Source organism: Antennarius striatus, chromosome 8 (genome assembly GCF_040054535.1).
Source record: "Antennarius striatus isolate MH-2024 chromosome 8, ASM4005453v1, whole genome shotgun sequence".
Taxonomy (NCBI): Eukaryota; Metazoa; Chordata; class Actinopteri; order Lophiiformes; family Antennariidae; genus Antennarius; species Antennarius striatus.
The window spans coordinates 24,800,917-24,819,598 of NC_090783.1; the positions used below are offsets into that span (position 1 = coordinate 24,800,917).

The following is an 18,682-nucleotide window of genomic DNA, read 5'->3' on the forward strand; positions in this document are numbered from 1 at the left end:
GGAGTTGAATGGATTATTTCCCCTGGGACAGCAGATTCGTGTAACTTCCTACATTAACTTTTGACCTTTCTTGTAGTGCACATACATCCAGATCCCGCAGGTGGAGCAGACTCATGCCGTCATCCTCAGCAAGCCTGCCTGGATGTGGGGGGCTGAAATGGGAGCCAATGATCAGGGAGTCTGCATTGGGAACGAGGCCATCTGGACCAAGGAGCCCGTGGCCCCTGGAGAGGCCCTGCTGGGAATGGACCTGGTCCGGTGAGCACTGAGACGCTTTAGGCAGGAGTAAGTCCTCCTAGCATAGCGTGAGGTAACCAGCCGGCTCTCCACCACCAGACTGGGTCTGGAGCGTGGGGGCAGCGCCTGGGCGGCGCTGACGACCATCACCGAGCTCCTGGAGGAGCATGGACAGGGGGGGCAGTGCAAGGAGGACCCGGTACCCTTCAGCTACCACAACACCTTCCTCCTGGTGGACCGCACCGAGGCCTGGGTCCTGGAGACCGCTGGGAGGCTGTGGGCAGCCCAGAAGATCACAGGTGAGGCCTGTGTGGGTCTACATCCCAGTGGTAGAGTGGTCGTCGCCCGCAGGGCAGCGGTCCACAGTGTTTCTGCTGAGTTTTTTCAGGTGCACATTCCTGAGGGGTTGAGTGCTGCTTTGTGTTTTCAGAGGGTGTGAAGAACATCTCCAACCAGCTGACCATTGGTACCCAGGTCTCTGCCGAGCACCCGGAGCTGAGGAGCGTGGCTCGGGCTCAGGGATGGTGGGATGCAGAAGGAGAGTTCAACTTCTCTCAGGTGTTCACCCCTGAGAAGCCGCCCGTCCGGATGGAGCTGGCCAAGCAGCGCTACAGGGGGGGCACAGAGCTGCTGCAGCGACACGCCGGTGAGGGCGGTCCACAGCATCTGTAGATGTGGTCCCGAGGTAGCGCTAACACCCAGGAACTGGTCTATCCTCAGGCGCCGTCACCGCTGCTGTCATGATGTCCATCCTGAGGGACAAGCCCAGTGGCATCTGCATGGACTCGGGGGGCTTCTGCACCACCGGCAGCATGGTCTCCATCCTGCCCAGGGACACAACTTTGCCCTGCATCCACTTCCTCACCGGAACACCAGACCCCTCTAGGTGGGAGGTCCCGCAGGCCAGACCCCGTCCACATCCATACATCCATCTACCCTCCCATCCACCACCCATCAGAGATCATGCTAATAGCATCAGCTACTTGTCTCTTGAATGTAATGTGAATGTTTTCACATTTTATTTCCCTGCCCCTCCCTCTAGGTCTGTATTCAAGCCTTTTGTCTTCTCGGACCGGTACACTCCGGTACCCAGGGTGATCTCCCCACAATATGGCCCCGATGACCCAGTCAGGAAGCAGCCCCGCTTTCAGAGCCAGGTGGACCGAAGACATGACCTTTACAAGGCCCACCAGGTGGCCCTCAGCACCATGGAGACCGGCTCGGTGAGCAAGGCGGGCCTGGTCCCACTCTGGTCCGGGAGACACGCCCCCAGGCCCAGAGCTGGACCTGGTCCAATCTATCAGTGGACCTGAGCTAACAACTGATGTGACGTGTGTTCTTCTGTCTGTCAGGGTGAGGAGATCCACCACATCCTGAGGGAGCTGGAGTCTCAGTGTCTCAGTGAGATCTCAGCGCTGCTGAGTGGGGACATCGCCGGAGAAGAACTCGGAGACTTGTTCTTTGACTGTGTGGACACAGAGATCAAGTTATACCAGTGACGCACCAGAGCTGGGGGGTTCCTGAGGGGGAGATGATAGCAAGACTCCAGGAGAGGTCTCCATGCTGTAGAATAGAGTAGCCTATAGACACAGATGTGGGGTGGGGGTGTCCCGTCACTCACCACATTTCACATCACTGACAATTTGAGAGTCACTGCCGTCTGTCAAACAAGGACTTCCTGTGTCCTGTCTGTATGAGACCGTCCCCAACCAGACCCCTGACCCAGAGGTCTCCCGTCTGTCTGAGACCGTCCCCAACCAGACCCCTGACCCAGAGGTCTCCCGTCTGTCTGAGACCGTCCCCAACCAGACCCCTGACCCAGAGGTCTCCCGTCCGCATGAGACAGTCCCCAACCAGACCCCTGACCCAGATGTCTCCCGTCTGTCTGAGACAGTCCCCAACCAGATCCCTGACCCAGAGGTCTCCCGTCTGTCTGAGACAGTCCCCAACCAGATCCCTGACCCAGAGGTCTCCCGTCTGTCTGAGACAGTCCCCAACCAGACCCCTGACCCAGATGTCTCCCGTCCGCATGAGACAGTCCCCAACCAGACCCCTGACCCAGATGTCTCCCGTCCGCATGAGACAGTCCCCAACCAGACCCCTGACCCAGATGTCTCCCGTCCGCATGAGACAGTCCCCAACCAGACCCCTGACGCAGAGGTCTCTGAACATCAGAGCAAACAATACCCTTATAAGGACTTGATGGTGTGGTTCTTATCTAACACCTGTGTGCAGGACTGGAACTGCTTACCAGTGTCCCCAGGTGATCATCCTGAAAACCTGCATGGTAGCGCCGCACACATCCATTACATCAGTCCATCATGTCTGCACCAGGCTGTCAGGTGTGGGACCTGAAGAACTCTAAACGTCCCCCAACATGAACCCAACCGGACACCGGTGCCAGACAGTTGGGGGTTTGTTCAGGGGCCAGGAGGGAGATAACGACGGCACGTCACCTGATGGTCGCTTTAGTAGCTGAGTGACCAATGAAAAGGTCGATCATGTAAACGCGTCATGATGTGAAGTGATTGAAGGGGGCGGGGCTCCAGGTTGACAACAGGAAGTGGACAACTGCAGCAAAATAAAGCAGGAAGTGCTGAGAAGCGGTCTCTCTGTTCATTCGCTTTTATTCCAGAAGGTCAAAACCAATGTTTCTGCAGCTCAGGAGGAAGAGGAGGAGGAAGAGGAGGAGGAAGAGGAGGAGGAAGAGGAGGAGGAAGAGGAGGAGGAAGAGGAGGAGGAAGAGGAGGAGGAAGAGGAGGAGGAAGAGGAGGAGGAAGAGGAGGAGGAAGAGGAGCGCCCTCTGGGCTGCTCTGCCGAGGCGTGGGGTTGCTTCGCACTGAGCATGCGCAGACACACATCACACAGGGGGGGGCGCCAAATGTTTTCATCTGCGAGGGAAGAAGAAGAAGAAGAAGAAGAAGAAGAAGCGGAAGTGGTGCTCCCCGTAGCCGCTGCTAACTGTTAGCCGACAGCTTAGCAGTCGTCAGGTTTTCCACCTCGTCAGGTGAACCCGGGCGCGTGCGGACTGACAGGTAATCTGCTGACGTTGCTGCCGGACACGTGACTAACGGGCGGGCTAAAGTTTCCATGCTAGTTGTAGCTAACGCACGCGGCTGTGCTAACGCTCCGCTGGTATTGTTAGCCGCTAGCCGGGATGCTAACACGCGTCATAGCTGCTGTCCTTCATCAAGTCTGGGACGTGCAGGTCTGATGATGACGTCACGTCTGTTATAACATCTGTTCATAACGCGTGTTAGTGTCATGTCGTATGGGGGGGTTTTAAAGGCTTTACCTTGGTTCAAAGTTATTCAATGCACAGATTTTATTCTCTAATAACCCCACAGGAAAACTAATCCAGATTACTAATCCAGTTACTTATTGATCACCGGGACAGAAAAGGTTCATTAAAGTTGATGTTTGTCGGCTGAAGCTGTGCTCCGCTCTGATTGGTGGTTTGCAGGTTCTGGTGGCGTCGGCGGCGCTGCGGGAGGAATTCTGGGAAATGCAGTCCAATAGGTTTGAGCCGGGTGACGGTCATCCTGACCGGGGGTCCCGGCAGTGGAACCCCCACACCGACCGGCGGAGGTGGCCCGACCCCCACAGGGACGGTCAGTCTGGGCCCCAACACAGAAACGGTGTGGACGGCTCCCCCCAGTGGGCAGGTAGAGACTCACCTGGAAGGCTGGGCAGTAAAGACTGTGTGACCCCAGAGGGGGGCAGGAGGGGCCACAGCAGGAGACGCCTGCCCTCACCGGACCAGGGGTTGTCTGACAAGAAAAGGCCGCGGGGGGCAGAAGTTGAAGAGGATTATGGGTACAGGTGTTTGCTGGGGGATCCAGCCAGCAGACTGTCAGCAGACGCGTCCTCACACACACACACTCACACACACACACACAGGGACGTGAAACACCTGCGACCACAGGAGGAAGACTTCAGGTACCAGGAAGCAGTGGAGGACTCCAGACAGCGCTGCCGGCGCCAGGGGGCCGCGTTAAGGAGGCACGAGGGCGTGGCCCCCAGGAGGTCATCTGGTTACCACGCCGACCGAGACGCTGGAAGAAGGAGACGGGAGGGGTCGCCGGGTCGAACTCCGTCCCACGATCACGTCACCACGGTGAGTCCCAGTGAAGCCAGTTGAGTTCTTAACCTGGGGGGGTCAAACTCGTTTTCACTGGGGGCCACATCAGCATAACACTGTCCTCAAAGGGCCAGATGTAACTAATAAATGTAACTAAATGTAACTACTCCTTAATGTAACTAATAAATGTAACTAAATGTAACTCAGTGTAATGTAACTAAATGTAACTACTCCTTAATGTAACTAATAAATGTAACTAAATGTAACTCGGTGTAATGTAACTAAATGTAACTACTCCTTAATGTAACTAATAAATGTAACTAAATGTAACTCAGTGTAATGTAACTAAATGTAACTACTCCTTAATGTAACTAATAAATGTAACTAAATGTAACTCAGTGTAATGTAACTAAATGTAACTACTCCTTAATGTAACTAATAAATGTAACTAAATGTAACTCAGTGTAATGTAACTAAATGTAACTACTCCTTAATGTAACTAATAAATGTAACTAAATGTAACTCAGTGTAATGTAACTAAATGTAACTACTCCTTAATGTAACTAATAAATGTAACTAAATGTAACTCAGTGTAATGTAACTAAATGTAACTACTCCTTAATGTAACTAATAAATGTAACTAAATGTAACTCAGTGTAATGTAACTAAATGTAACTACTCCTTAATGTAACTAATAAATGTAACTCAGTGTAATGTAACTAAATGTAACTACTCCTTAATGTAACTAATAAATGTAACTAAATGTAACTCAGTGTAATGTAACTAAATGTAACTACTCCTTAATGTTAAATAACTGAATTTCTGACTGATTCTAGTTCCAAACATTACAGTTAGACAGAAAAAACATGTTTGTTTGTTTCTCTGTTCTAACATAAATCCTTTTCATTTGTCAGGTTATTAAACCCACAGAACTCCATCAATCAAGGATCAAACTATCAATCAATAAAGAAAAATAACATCAGACACAAGTTAGGACATTAACTTTGTTCACAATGTTTAGTCAGAGTTAAGATGGGCTGAACTACTGCATTGTGGGAAATGTAGTTTTGACCTACAGAGCGCCCTCATTCCTCGAATTTAAAGAGTTCCAGGAACCACACGTGAATAACGAATTCTGCGATATAGTGACAAACTATCTTATTATTTATGGTAATTTAAACGTTTCTGAACCCCCCCATCCTGATGTTGAACCACCTTCTATCTGTATCACCTTTAAAACACTCTGATAGACTGTTTAAAGCACTTTGTGTCTCACAGAAGTCAGACTCACAGAACGTAGCGCACTTCAGGATGCCGTCAGCCAATAGAATGCGTGTACGGTATCATGTGACCGACTACCAAAAATCCGTGATGAGGTGAAGTAGAGAGCGTTGATACGTGAGGGATGACTGTATTTATTGTTAGACTCTGACCTTTTATGCTCTTGCGGGCCACATAAAGTGATGTGGAGGGCCACGTTTGGCCCCCGGGCCTTGCGTTGAACACGTGTCTCAAACCCTGGTGCGTAACGGTTCCACGCGTCTGTTTCCCCCATCAGGCCTCTGACGCCGACCAGAGGGGCTCCACCAGGGGTTTCCAGCGTTTCCTGGAGGTCCTCAACAAGGGCGTGAATATGTCAGTTCTCAACAAGATCATGACTCAGAGCCCTCCCCCAGCGTTGGACCCCCCTCCATCCCCAGCTCCTGTGCTGGACTCTGCTGAATATCTGTTGTCTCCAAGTTGTCCTGGGGGGCAGCAGTGGATGAAGAGCCACTGGAATGCGGGCGAAGGCTCGCCCAGAAGGGTTTCTCCACAGCGCAGGTCCTTCAGCCCGACGCCGGCCCCTCGGCCTGATGGGAAGCCTCTGCAGAGGGCCGACGGGGCTCCAGCCAGCTGCAGCTCCAGCTCCAGCGGCGGGGGGACTCCGTCCACGCTGACCTCCGGAGACGAGCACAAGCACCTGCAGGGCGTCCTGCAGGCCATCGGCCTGAAGCTGGGGTCGGAGGAGCTGGGGCAGATGTCCCACCGCATCCAGGAGAGGCTGTACGGGAAGAGGGACGATGACGGGCTCCCCCCAGAGCCGCCGGATGGCCCCGCCCCCAGCAGGCGTGGCCTCAGCCCAGCGGCGGTGTGTTCCTCAAACCCCGCGCCCAGCAGGGCTCAGCGGGACGCAGCAGCGGGGGCCCAGGGCGGCGACCCCATGCCCAGCAGCTGCCTGCAGGAGAGCCAGCCCCCACCTGTGATGCCCATGTACCTGCCCCTAGGCTGCCCCCCGCTGGGGTACCCCGCCCAGCCTCTCAGCGCCCCCCCAGGTGGACCCGTTCTTTCCTGGCCCCCCCTGCCTCCGTTGCTCCATCACCCCGGCGTCCCGCCTGTGAACATCTTCCCAGCGGGCGTGGTCCAGACCAGGCAGCCCCTCCCACAAATCAATGGTCACACCCAGCCTCTGTTTACCCCCCCAGGTCAGAAACCCAAAACCCTGTCCCGACCCCGCTGTCTGCAGGTGATCCAAACCAACCCGACGGCGTGAAGACGGAGCAGGAGCCAACAGGAAGTAGAGCCCAACAGGCAGGAAGTAGAGCCCAACAGGCAGGAAGTAGAGAAACATTAAAGGATGCAAACAGAGTCGATGCCTGGTTACTGCTGACACACACACACACACACACACACACACACACACACACACACACCCATACACACACACACACACACACACACACCCATACACACACACACACACACACACACACACACACACACACACACACACCCATACACACACACACACACACACACCCATACACACACACACACCCATACACACACACACACCCATACACACACACACACACACACACACACACACCCATACACACACACACACACACACACCCATACACACACACACACCCATACACACACACACACCCATACACACACACACACCCATACACACACACACACACACACACACCCATACACACACACACCCATACACACACACACACACACCCATACACACACACACACACACCCATACACACACACACACACACACACACCCATACACACACACACACACACCCATACACACACACACACACACCCATACACACACACACACCCATACACACACACACACACACACCCATACACACACACACACACACACCCATACACACACACACACACACACCCATACACACACACACACACACACACACACACACACACCATCTCTTACAAGGTGTTTAAATTGATTCCTCAGAATTTGTTCATTCCTGTGATTTGATCCAGAATGTTTTGTTTGTTTGTTTTTTAAATAAACAAGGCTTGTTTGGTGTTTGTAGAACGTTGTCATGGCAACGCAGATCAGTGAGGTCATCGCTGAAGCTTCTGCTTCATCTTCATGTGCAGGAAGCTCTACATCAGCATCACGGCTGTCGTCAGACGGCCAGATGTAACTAATACATGTAACTAAATGTAGGCCTGTCCAGGTCAGAGTCTGGGTCTAATGTGGACCACATCCAGACTCTGGATCCAGGTCAGACTCTGGATCCAGGTCAGACTCTGGATCCAGGTCAGAGTCTGGATCAAGTGATTTCAATTTGTAGGGTGATGGAAAATGGTCCAGAACTGACCTGAGATCAGATCCTGAAGAAAACCCTTAGTAGCTGTTCTAGAGTAACAAAAGGAGACCAGTGTGATCTGGACTGGAGGGGCAGGTCTTGGTGGTCCCGGGTCAGCCGGTCAGGGTCTGGTGTTGGAACCGGTTCGTGGTCCTCCGTCCAGCAGGGGGCGGGTTTGTGTCGTGTTCGGGTCTCAGCTGGTTTTCAACATCCGGGTCCCGTCAAAAACACGGCCGGTCAGAACCGTCTGGCGCTCCGTTTGACGGAACCGATGCTCTTCCGGGTCACCGCGATGGAGGCGGGGCTCACGTGAGCGCACGCGCCGAGTACCGTGTTGGCCGCTATGCTGATGCGAACGTGACCCCCAGATCCGTTCAGGGGACCCCGAGGAACCCGGGACCAGGACCCCCGGACTGATGTTCTGCCCTGAAGGGGGCAGCTCCGGGGCCCCGCTGCCCTCGGAGGGGCCCCGCTATGTGGCCCCAGAGGAGGGGGGTCCACAGGCCTCCGGGACGGACGATGACCCGGAGCTGGTCAGGAAGAAGCGGGAGCTGCAGGAGATCACGGAGCTGATCGAGCGGAAGAAGGCCGCCCTGCGCCCGGCGGGGAGCAGCCCGTCCGCTCCAGGAGCCCCTCCGGGGGCCCTCCAGCACCGCGTCAGGATGGTTCTGGAGCAGCGGGGCTCTTCATGGGGGGCTGACGGACCGGGGCCCCGTCGCCCGCCTCACGCCGCCCGGATGAACCGGAGCCGCGGGGGTGTGCTGCAGGAGGACCACCCGCTGAAGCTCCGGGTGAAGGCCCTGATGAGGACCAGGACCAGGACCCCAGACACACAGGTTGGAACTTTGCTTTCTCCCCACGTTGTTTATAACCATTGTGTTTCATGTGTTCATGTGTTTTTCACTCCTTCACCACATTCACCACAACAATGAGGGCTGACGGGAGAAGACATCAGGTCTGTGAAACATCTCATTACAACATGTTCACCACAAACTCGGACAGGACATTTTCCAACCAGTTCCTACACTGAATTTAGACAGACGTTCATAGCCTCATCCACCTCCAGATATTAGCCTCGTCCCAGATGTAACCTGGAATATGACCATGGTTACATTCTTCCTGGAACAACGCGGTTTGTTAACATCATAGATAGTCGAAACAGGAAGTTGACCTTACCAGTGTTCTCCACAAGAATATAACTAAGGTATTCACCTCCGTCAGCAGACAGAGTGTCTACCCAAGGATCAACCCGTTTGTCACAGACACTTCAACAGTGTGTTAAAGTGTTATATCATCAACAGATATCAACATGCCCTTTAAAGCCTCAAACTTAATGTTCCTATAATCAGAAATTTATGATTTTTTTGTTCATTAATCCATGTTTCTGACATGATATTTACTGGTTTTTCAAATGGTCTATGGAATCCTTGATGTGTCCATAATTGGTGTAGAGGCTCCACTATTGAAGTGATTCTGTTGTACTGATCTTTGGTGTAATAACAACCCTTGTCCATCTTTATTGCAGGTATTTCACCAACTCTTCTGCACTTCTGATCACCATTGTTTTCACTCTTTCTGGCCTATCTGACTCTCTCTCTGTCTCTCTGACCCTGTCCTTATCTTCCTTTATTTCTTTTCCATCCAACCAGTTAAGGCGGATGGCCGCCCAAAACAGTCTGGGTCCTGCCCAGAGTTTCTTCCTCAACGAGCGAGTTTTTCCCCGCCACTGTCGCTGATGTTTGCTCTGGAGGGTTCAGATGGGTTTTTCTGTCTGTTAAAGCGCTTTGAAATGTCTGTTGCCATGATTAAGAGCTATATAAATAAAACTTGATTGATTGATTGATTGATCTGGTCCAGAGAAAGCCCCTTTGTTCTGATGAAGATCCTGCAGTTGTTGGTCCAGGTGTTGTCCATCAGTCCATTCTTCTTCTGTAGTCGAGCTTTTTTAGCGATATGAGCATTCTTTTAGAGAGATTCTCATTAATGTAGAAATTTCGTCCTTTCAGTTTGAAGCCTTGTTTCAGGAGAACAATCTTGTGTTTACGATTGTTGAATTTGATCACACTGAGGTGGTCTCCTACCTCCAGATGGGGATGGGTAACATGTCTCCATCTGGTCTGATCTATAGTTATCTCCAGATCCCTCAGAGAACTCACTTGTTGCTCCAGAGTCTCGGTGTCAGCGCTGTGTTCAGTTCCCTCTCCTCTGGACAGCATGAGTGTTAGTACGGAGCTTGGTTTGATTCCAGAGATGATCACATCATTCACACAAATGATTTGTTCCAAATCACCTGTTCTTTGTTGTCCCTGTTCTATGACAACAATTCTTTGGTCTTTTTCATCTCTGTCTTTTTGCATTTTCTTTATTTCGTCCTTCATTTCTTTCATGGTGTCTAGCACCGGTTTTAACTTTTCTTCCAACTTTTTATCAAAGAAACTTTTTAACTTATCAAAGTCGCATTAAAACTCTTTCATAGAAGAGACCATATGGTCTAGAGTATCTTCCGATTTTCCTCTTCCTCTTGTCATTTTGCAGAGAGTCAGTGTGAGTACGAGTTAGAGAGATAGTGACAACAGGACATATTGATGAACGTATTGATGTTTCCTTTGTAGACACGCCCCTTAACATACCTGAGGACACCTGTGGTTCCCCAACAGGTGTCTCATGCATGCTAAAGTCCATCAGCCCCATACCATCCAGACCTGAACCTGTCAGCCATGTTCTGTCTGCGCCCCCACAGGTCTCGGACACGGCGCCGCCTGGTCCAGGAGACGCTGGCATCAGCCCCGGTTTCCAGCGCTTCCTCAGCATCCTGAACAACGGCGTGGACATGAACTGGCTCAGTAGGATCGTCAACGACGACGGCGACCAAGAGCCTCCAAACATTCAGCCTCTCGCTGTTGAGAACCAGTCAGGTCAGTTCTTCATGGGCCAAAGTCAGGGGTCAACCAGCAGGCCCTCGCTGCCGGGCCCACGCCACATGAACAACAACAGAGACCGGAAGTCCACTCTGTCCAGTCAGGAGGGACCTCTCATCCCACAGCAAGGCCAGAACAACCAGCCCATTGAACCCCTTCCTGGCTGCCATCGATCAAAGTCTCCTTTGCCAGTGATGAAGAAGAGGAAAGAAGGAGATGAAGAAAACCCAAAAGTGGAGGAGCAGCACCAACAACTCCAGAACGTTCTGAAGAGTCTGGGCTTGAGCTGGGAGGAGGAAGAGATGACGGAGTTAGCCAAGCGCACCCAGGAGAGGCTGTACGGGAAGAAGAAGGAGACGGTGAGGGAAGAGAGTCGCAAGCAGGACCCCCACAATCGCGACGGGAAGTCCTCTTCCTCCTCTTCTTGTTCGGGGTCCAGGAGCGCGAGTCCCAGCCCCCCTCAGCTCAGTTGCTCCAGCAGCAAAGACTCAAAACGAAGGGGCGCTTCTGACGGCGGCAGCCTCGGTGGGAGGAAACATCAGGACCACCAACCAGACCCCCACCCTTACCCCACCTACCCTCAGGGAGCTGGTCCAGCCCCCGCTGATCCCAGCCCTGATCCCTCTGCTGAAAACAGCTTGCCCCCCTTTCCTGTGCTTGACGTCACACCTGAGCCCCGCCCCAGTACCCTGAGACAGATCCCCCTGCTCCCGTATACACCCCTGATTGCACTCCTGAATCCACACCTGAAGCCGCACCCGAACCCAAAACTGAACCTAAAACTGATCCCAAAACTGAACCCACACCTGAACCCAAAACTGATCCCAAAACTGAACCCACACCGAAACCCAAAACTGATCCCAAAACTGAACCCAAAACTGAACCCACACCTGAACCCACACCTGTATGAAGGCAAGAAGGCTGAAAAGTCCCGCCCCTGCCCCCGCCCCCGCTTTCTCAGCGAAGTTAGCATCCAGGAGACCAAGACGCCTGTCCAGAAGGTCACCACCGCTGTTAGTGTGTGTTCGAGTCCCAGTGTGTGTCCAGGTAAGGGCCAGTTGGACCTGTTGTCCCCTCCCTGTCTCCAGGTCTCCAGCGCTGCACAGACCAGCCGTTCCAAGAAGAATAAGAATAAGAAGAAGAATTTGCAAAGGAGGAAGTACCGCCGTCGCAAAAAACAAAGACGGATTGAAGCAGCTGCTAAGCTGAAGGTGGACCAGGATGGAGGTGACTCCAAAGACCAGCTGGAGGTGGAGGAGGATGGAGGTGACTCCAAAGCCCCGCAACCAGAACAAGATCAGCAGAAGCTGAAGCTTCTGAAGCAGAAGGTTGGTTTTATCGTGACGTCTCCTAGTTGGAGATTAGAGCCTGTTTAGTAACGTTCTGATAGAGGCGTGTTAAGCTGGAGGTAACGTTCTGATAGAGGCGTGTTAAGCTGGAGGTAACTTTCTGATAGAGGCGTGTTAAGCTGGAGGTAACGTTCTGATAGAGGCGTGTTAAGATGGAGGTAACGTTCTGATAGAGGCGTGTTAAGATGGAGGTAACGTTCTGATAGAGGCGTGTTAAGCTGGAGGTAACGTTCTGATAGAGGCGTGTTAAACTGGAGGTAACGTTCTGATAGAGGCGTGTTAAGATGGAGGTAACGTTCTGATAGAGGCGTGTTAAGATGGAGGTAACGTTCTGATAGAGGCGTGTTAAGCTGGAGGTAACGTTCTGATAGAGGCGTGTTAAGCTGGAGGTAACGTTCTGATAGAGGCGTGTTAAGATGGAGGTAACGTTCTGATAGAGGCGTGTTAAGCTGGAGGTAACGTTCTGATTCGAGGCGTGTTAAGCTGGAGGTAACGTTCTGATAGAGGCGTGTTAAACTGGAGGTAACGTTCTGATAGAGGCGTGTTAAGATGGAGGTAACGTTCTGATAGAGGCGTGTTAAGATGGAGGTAACGTTCTGATAGAGGCGTGTTAATCTTGGAGGTTGAATGAAGTCATGTTGAACTTTGGCCGATACAAAAACAAGACTTTGGTGATGTATTTATCCAGGGGTCAGTGTCTGTACTTTTGTGGAATTGTATTTGCATGATTTTCAGATTATAATCCACCGTCTGAAAGTCTTTCTGTCTTGTTTTCAAGTTTAAAAGTTTCCACCAGAAAGTGAAGCAGCCTGAAGCACCGGTAGAGAGCAGCAGCCAGACACCCGACGGGTCCAGGTATGTAAACTCAGAGCAGATGTCTGAAAGGGAGGGGGGAGCACTGTCAGTGTGAAGTCATCGTGGTTTGAGCATTTTCTTCTTTCACCATGTCTAAGCATGTAGACTAAATCGTGAAGCGTTTGCTCATGTCTGAACATGTAGACTAAATTGTAAAGCGTTTGCTCATGTCTGAATGTGTAGACTGATCGTGAAGTGTTTGCTCATGTCTGAACATGTAGACTAAATTGTAAAGCGTTTGCTCATGTCTGAATGTGTAGACTGAATCGTAAAGCGTTTACTCATGTCTGAATGTGTAGACTGATCGTGAAGCGTTTGCTCATGTCTGAATGTGTAGACTGATCGTGAAGTGTTTGCTCATGTCTGAATGTGTAGACTGAATCATGAAGCGTTTGCTCATGTGTGAACATGTAGACTGAATTGTAAAGCGTTTGCTCATGTCTGAATGTGTAGACTAAATCGTGAAGCGTTTGCTCATGTCTGAACATGTAGACTAAATTGTAAAGCGTTTGCTCATGTCTGAATGTGTAGACTGAATCGTAAAGCGTTTACTCATGTCTGAATGTGTAGACTGATCGTGAAGCGTTTGCTCATGTCTGAATGTGTAGACTGATCGTGAAGTGTTTGCTCATGTCTGAATGTGTAGACTGAATCATGAAGCGTTTGCTCATGTGTGAACATGTAGACTGAATTGTAAAGCGTTTGCTCATGTCTGAATGTGTAGACTGATCGTGAAGCGTTTACTCATGTCTGAATGTGTAGACTGATCGTGCAGCGTTTGCTCATGTCTAAGTGTGTAGACTGAATCGTGCAGCGTTTGCTCATGTCTGAATGTGTAGACTGATCGTGAAGCGTTTGCTCATGTCTGAATGTGTAGACTGATCGTGAAGCGTTTACTCATGTCTGAATGTGTAGACTGATCGTGCAGCGTTTGCTCATGTCTGAATGTGTAGACTGATCGTGCAGCGTTTGCTCATGTCTGAATGTGTAGACTGATCATGCAGCGTTTGCTCATGTCTGAATTTGTAGACTGAATCGTGCAGCGTTTGCTCATGTCTGAGTGTGTAGACTGAATCATAAAGCATTTGCTCATATCTGAATGTGTAGACTGATCGTGAAGCGTTTGTTCATGTCTAAATGTAGACAGAATCATAAAGCGTTTGCTTATGTCTGAATGTGTAGACTGAATCGTGAAGCGTTTGCTCATGTCTGAATGTGTACACTGATCGTGAAGCGTTTGCTTATGTCTGAATTTGTAGACTGAATCGGGCAGCGTTTGCTCATGTCTGAATGTGTAGACTGATCGTGAAGCGTTTGTTCATGTCTAAATGTATACAGAATCATAAAGCGTTTGCTTATGTCTGAATGTGTAGACTGCTCGTGAAGCGTTTTCTCATGTCTGGACCGGGCTGGGGCTCTGGTCCTACTGACCTCTGTTCTTCTCTCCACAGCGCTGATGACCCCCCTGCGCCCCCTCTGTGCTTGTTTCCTTGGAATCTGTGAAGATAATCTCAGTGAAATGTGTCGGAGCGTCTGAGCGAAACAGAAATAAAAGACGGCGCCTCGTCAAAGTGTTGTGCTTCTGTTCGTCCACCAGGGGTCACACCCAGCCCTTCACTGCAGGTGTTCTGAACAGACCAGCAGCTGCTTTTCAGAACTGTGTCTTCCACAGATCTGAGGTTTGGGTAGAAAACTGAACCTGATTCGTCATTGGATGATCTCAAAAGACCTGCAAGTCCTCCACGGATCAGGTCCCACCAGGTCCAGGCAGGAACTTGGAGGGTCAGATCAGTGGAGGCCCGCTGATCAAACTGTTATTGTTAGGTTTGGTTATTAACATCTGATCAAAAGTATTGATCAACAGTAGTAATCAGATATGTTGGGGTATGAGGAGGACAGAAAGCCTGGAATGAAATCTAACATTCAAGTAGGTGCAAAGAACATTTATTGCTAACAGACTGCACCACCAATGACATGACAGCAAGGAGGAACCTTTAGCATTAGTCCAGGTCAGTGTTGTTCCTGATGGCGCTGCTGCTCCATACGCCTGTTGGACTCCAAACCATCTATGTGGAGATCATTTCACATGAGCAGGACCATAGAAGACCTTCCAGAGAGATGACTCTAGCAGTCCAGTGGCAGTGAGTGGTAGCTGGGGGCCTCACTGGGGGCCCTCACCATCCAGCAGGGAGCACACGGAGGCTAGAGCTCGTCCTTCTCCTCTCCTTGGCAGTAGCACGCTGCCCTCTGGCTGTTCATGTAGGGCCTGCAGCCCAGAGTCCACACCGTGTTGAACAAGGTGTCTGCAACCGTCTCACACGCTGCACACAGAAGAACGGCGTCAGCACACACACACACACACACACACACACACTCCCTAAGCAGGTGTCACCTCTGACACTAGACTTTAGATTTCACATTCATAGTTGATGCTCAGTCATGGTTGACTGACCGGGTCATGAAGTCGCCCCCGGCGGCAGATATGTTGGTGAAAAACTGTCTGCTGGATGAAAAACGGTTTGAGGCACCAACCTTCCACTTTGGACACGAAGCCCAGGCTCTTCTTGAGGTCGGAGCAGATGCTGTGGAGGCACCAGCGGAACTTGGAGTCGCAGCGGTACTTGTTGGAGCCGCAGGTGTCGTAACATGAGTCCAGCTGGTTGCAGCACTTGGTCATTGCAGGAATGCCCACGTCCATCTGGAACACAGCAAACGCAGAGCAGGCGTCACCATCAGGCCCACAGGTGGACCCGATGCCCACCCTCTGGACACGGGGGGACTGTAAAGACTCACAAGACCACAGTCCAAGTCTTACTGGAACAAGTTCCTCAGTGGTCCAGGTCACCAAACCCGGAGACCCAGTAGTCTATAGTAGTATTACTGTGGTGTAGACTGTAGTAGTATTACAGTAGTACTTCTGTAGTATTACTCTTTTGTAGACTCACCCCCTCAGGAACGGGAAGACCAAAGAAGTAGGAGCTGCAGCCGTCAGGTTCTGGCATCTGGAATCCAGGACGTGGAAGAGGGGCTTTCCCTGAGGGGTGGAACAGAGGAGCACATGGAGGTCCTGTCTCACATAGAGGACCACATGGAGGTCCTGTCTCACATAGAGGACCACATGGAGGTCCTGCCTCAGATCTGGTTCCTACCAGCCTGCCTGACACTTGACACCCTGTTAGCCACCTTTAAAGCCCTTGCTATCACACTGGGTCCAGTCCAGCACCAGAACTTGACAGATGTTCCAGGAATAAACTGATCATATTAGGATCATGTTTGTCCATCCTGCTGGAGCAGGGCTTCAGTCCTGTTAGGACTGGTGACCAGAGGGGTCAAAGCCACCTGACTCCTGAAGGAGGAGTCCTTCCCACTGAACAACAGATGAGCTCATGAGGTGAGCTCTTCAGTTTGATGCACGAGGCTTTGATTGGATTTTGACACGTCTTTTGTTCAGACAACTTAATATACATCCATCCGTTTTACACAGATGTCAATCCTTATGGGGGCTGGAGTCTATCCCAGTAGAAACTGGGGGGGAGGCAGGGTTCACCCAGGACAAATTTCCAGTTCATGACAAGACCACACAGAAAGACTGACATCCAGCCTCTGGTCGACCTGGAGCCACCAGTTTACCTCTACTGTAGGATTTTATGGGAGGGAAGGGAGTTCAAGTTACCTCCAGAAAGCAGTGCATCCCTGGGATGCGCTTTAAGAATATACGGTAGAATATACGGTAGAAGCGTAAGCAAGGATTAAGTTTAGCCAATAGTACCATATAAAAACTAAACTGTTAATTTTAATGATTTTATTAATAACATAACTGTAAGTAAAAAGAAAAAATGTAAAATTATGTAAGTTTTATCAAACTGTTGAAGCCTGGTAGTCATTTAAGAAAAAGTTTTAGAAATAAGTAAAGATGTGAAACAGTTTTTTTTTACTTATATGCCCTCGCTGCTAAGAAGGAGCATTGTTCTAACTGTATCCATACCCACCACACCCCATAATATTTGTCCATGGCTTTAATCAACTCACCGTATCGACAGCGGTACTGACACACTCCGTCTCGCCCACCCATGAACTCCAACATCGAGTCAAAGTAACCCCCAATGGACTCGAAGCTGCCTCGGACTGAGTTGAGGACCCAGTCCTGTCCGTCCTCTCCGTCCTGTCCCGGTGTGCCTTCAGAGCTCGGTGCTTCGGACACCGAGTCTCCAGCCTCTTCGCTAATGGCTGTGTGGATGAAGAGGCCGACCACAAGCAAGGCAGGAGCGAGCAGGGCCCAGCGTGTCATCCTGGACCCCAGTATGAACCGATTTGGGCTTCAGATTTGGAGCTATAACACCCAACATCCACAGAGGAAATACTGAAACCGGCTGCCTGAACCTTGAGCTCAATGCAGGGACGTCCTCACATGTGGAGGAGCAAAGTCCGGCTTCTATCTCGTCCCCGACGTGTCCGAGCTGTTTCCAGGATCACTGACTGATGACAGCCTGTTGGTTTATTGATAAGAGCATTCAAGTCTTTTTAATCCATTCATGTGACCTTTGATGTACTTCTGTCCTCTGCTGCTCCCCAACCTGACCTGAACCGTCTTCAGTCTCCATGTTGGTGAACGTCTCCATCAACAGAAATATATTGAGTCATGTTAACATGACACGTGAAACCTGAATCTATATGGTGTTCATGTTACGTTTACATACCGTTAGCATCAGGCTAAATCGTCTAGCAAGTCATGTGGTCACCCCTTCATGGTCCTGAAGTCACTGGAATATCTTCATCATCTTTCGTCCAAGGTTTTGAACCGCGTCGTGGAACAAAAAACGAATCCAAAAACTTCATATTTTTTTAATGTTCTGTAGCAATCAGTTATTCAAATTAATAGTAACCTGTTAAGATGGGGTTCCTTTTTTGTTCTTGAAAAAAATATCTGACCTCACATTTCTCAGTGCCCAATGAGAAGTTGATGCATCACCAGCAGTCAAGAAGAAGGCTGTCTCCCGATCGCTATAAGAGGTAAATACTGCAGTCTGTCAGCGTGACAAAATGTTTGATTTAGACATGAACTCATTGGCTGAAGCCAGTTTCAGAGCAGAGTTCCCCAGACTCTGCTCTGAAACTTTGAAACTCCGTCATCAGCTGGAGCAACTTCTCCGTCATCCTCTGATTGTCCATCCTCTGCTCCGTAACTGGGTCAGTACTGCCTACTGTAAGGACAAACCTGCAGTATCTCAACTAATTGCTTTAATTGTTAATTTAAAAGTCCTAAAGCTACCTACTTATTTATATCTACAAGGAACGTTATTAACCAGTTCAGGAACTTTATTTTTTTGTTCTAACCGGTTCAGGAACGTGAGTTCATGGGTGGAACGTTAAACCAGAAACGTTATAATTCCGTTTCTCTTTGCAAAAAATTCTGGTTCAAAGCCCTGCCTTCATCATCATCATCTTCATCCTCTACAACACAGAAAATTAAACGTTCCATGTCTTTTTAAGTTTGTGTTAAATGAATATTAAAGTGTTCAGAATGTAGGCTCACAGGGCCTACCAGTAACCTACCAGTAACCCACCAGTCACCTAACTTTTTTCTTTTTTTTACCACTAACCTATCATTAACCT

At 50.3% G+C, this 18,682-nt stretch overlaps 4 protein-coding genes across 8 annotated transcripts in view; 3 read left to right on the forward strand and 1 right to left on the reverse strand.

Moving 5' to 3' along the window:
• The window catches only part of scrn2 (secernin 2), a 4,420-nt gene extending 1,580 nt beyond the window's left edge, over positions 1–2,840 (forward strand). For all 4 annotated transcript variants that reach the window (XM_068321433.1, XM_068321435.1, XM_068321434.1 and 1 more), the window contains exons 3-8: positions 77–258; positions 337–536; positions 668–883; positions 958–1,123; positions 1,280–1,460; positions 1,590–2,840. In XM_068321433.1, coding sequence (XP_068177534.1) covers positions 77–258; positions 337–536; positions 668–883; positions 958–1,123; positions 1,280–1,460; positions 1,590–1,736 — 1,092 coding nt within the window. In that variant the 3' untranslated portion in view covers positions 1,737–2,840. The remainder of the gene's footprint in view (positions 1–76; positions 259–336; positions 537–667; positions 884–957; positions 1,124–1,279; positions 1,461–1,589) is intronic.
• Positions 2,841–2,973: 133 nt separating this feature from the next.
• On the forward strand, positions 2,974–7,015 carry LOC137600049 (transcription factor Zelda-like). The gene is made up of 3 exons (XM_068321407.1): positions 2,974–3,272; positions 3,701–4,354; positions 5,877–7,015. The coding sequence occupies exons 2-3, from the start codon at positions 3,743–3,745 to the stop codon at positions 6,846–6,848; spliced, it is 1,584 nt and encodes a 527-aa protein (XP_068177508.1). The 5' UTR covers positions 2,974–3,272; positions 3,701–3,742; the 3' UTR covers positions 6,849–7,015.
• A 1,179-nt stretch (positions 7,016–8,194) lies between these two features.
• Positions 8,195–14,677, forward strand: LOC137600040 (uncharacterized). Its single transcript, XM_068321392.1, has 4 exons — positions 8,195–8,783; positions 10,688–12,193; positions 12,993–13,069; positions 14,521–14,677. Exons 1-4 carry the CDS (start codon positions 8,364–8,366, stop codon positions 14,570–14,572), a joined length of 2,055 nt encoding a protein of 684 aa, XP_068177493.1. The 5' UTR covers positions 8,195–8,363; the 3' UTR covers positions 14,573–14,677.
• Positions 14,678–14,811: 134 nt separating this feature from the next.
• Positions 14,812–18,640, reverse strand: LOC137600079 (group XIIB secretory phospholipase A2-like protein). Of its 2 annotated transcripts, XM_068321464.1 has the most exons (5): positions 17,767–18,640; positions 17,099–17,556; positions 16,015–16,103; positions 15,602–15,767; positions 14,812–15,390 (listed from the first exon to the last, which is right to left on the reverse strand). In XM_068321464.1, exons 2-5 carry the CDS (start codon positions 17,355–17,357, stop codon positions 15,272–15,274), a joined length of 633 nt encoding a protein of 210 aa, XP_068177565.1. In that variant the 5' UTR covers positions 17,358–17,556; positions 17,767–18,640; the 3' UTR covers positions 14,812–15,271. The 2 variants fall into 2 exon arrangements, with proteins under 2 accessions (XP_068177565.1, XP_068177564.1); XM_068321463.1 differs by having other exon boundaries at positions 17,099–18,640.
• Positions 18,641–18,682: the final 42 nt, after the last annotated feature.

Excerpts from the sequence above, each read along its gene's own strand:
- LOC137600049 (XM_068321407.1), top strand. The coding sequence starts at position 3,743 with ATGCAGTCCAATAGGTTTGAGCCGGGTGACGGTCATCCTGACCGGGGG. Across the intron at positions 4,355-5,876 it reads CCCACGATCACGTCACCACG|GCCTCTGACGCCGACCAGAG; the intron begins GTGAGTCCCAGT and ends TTCCCCCATCAG.
- LOC137600040 (XM_068321392.1), top strand. The coding sequence starts at position 8,364 with ATGTTCTGCCCTGAAGGGGGCAGCTCCGGGGCCCCGCTGCCCTCGGAG. Across the intron at positions 12,194-12,992 it reads TGAAGCTTCTGAAGCAGAAG|TTTAAAAGTTTCCACCAGAA; the intron begins GTTGGTTTTATC and ends CTTGTTTTCAAG. Across the intron at positions 13,070-14,520 it reads CAGACACCCGACGGGTCCAG|CGCTGATGACCCCCCTGCGC; the intron begins GTATGTAAACTC and ends TTCTCTCCACAG.
- LOC137600079 (XM_068321464.1), bottom strand. The coding sequence starts at position 17,357 with ATGACACGCTGGGCCCTGCTCGCTCCTGCCTTGCTTGTGGTCGGCCTC. Across the intron at positions 16,104-17,098 it reads TCAGTACCGCTGTCGATACG|GGAAAGCCCCTCTTCCACGT; the intron begins GTGAGTTGATTA and ends TCCACCCCTCAG. Across the intron at positions 15,768-16,014 it reads GTCTTCCCGTTCCTGAGGGG|ATGGACGTGGGCATTCCTGC; the intron begins GTGAGTCTACAA and ends GCTGTGTTCCAG.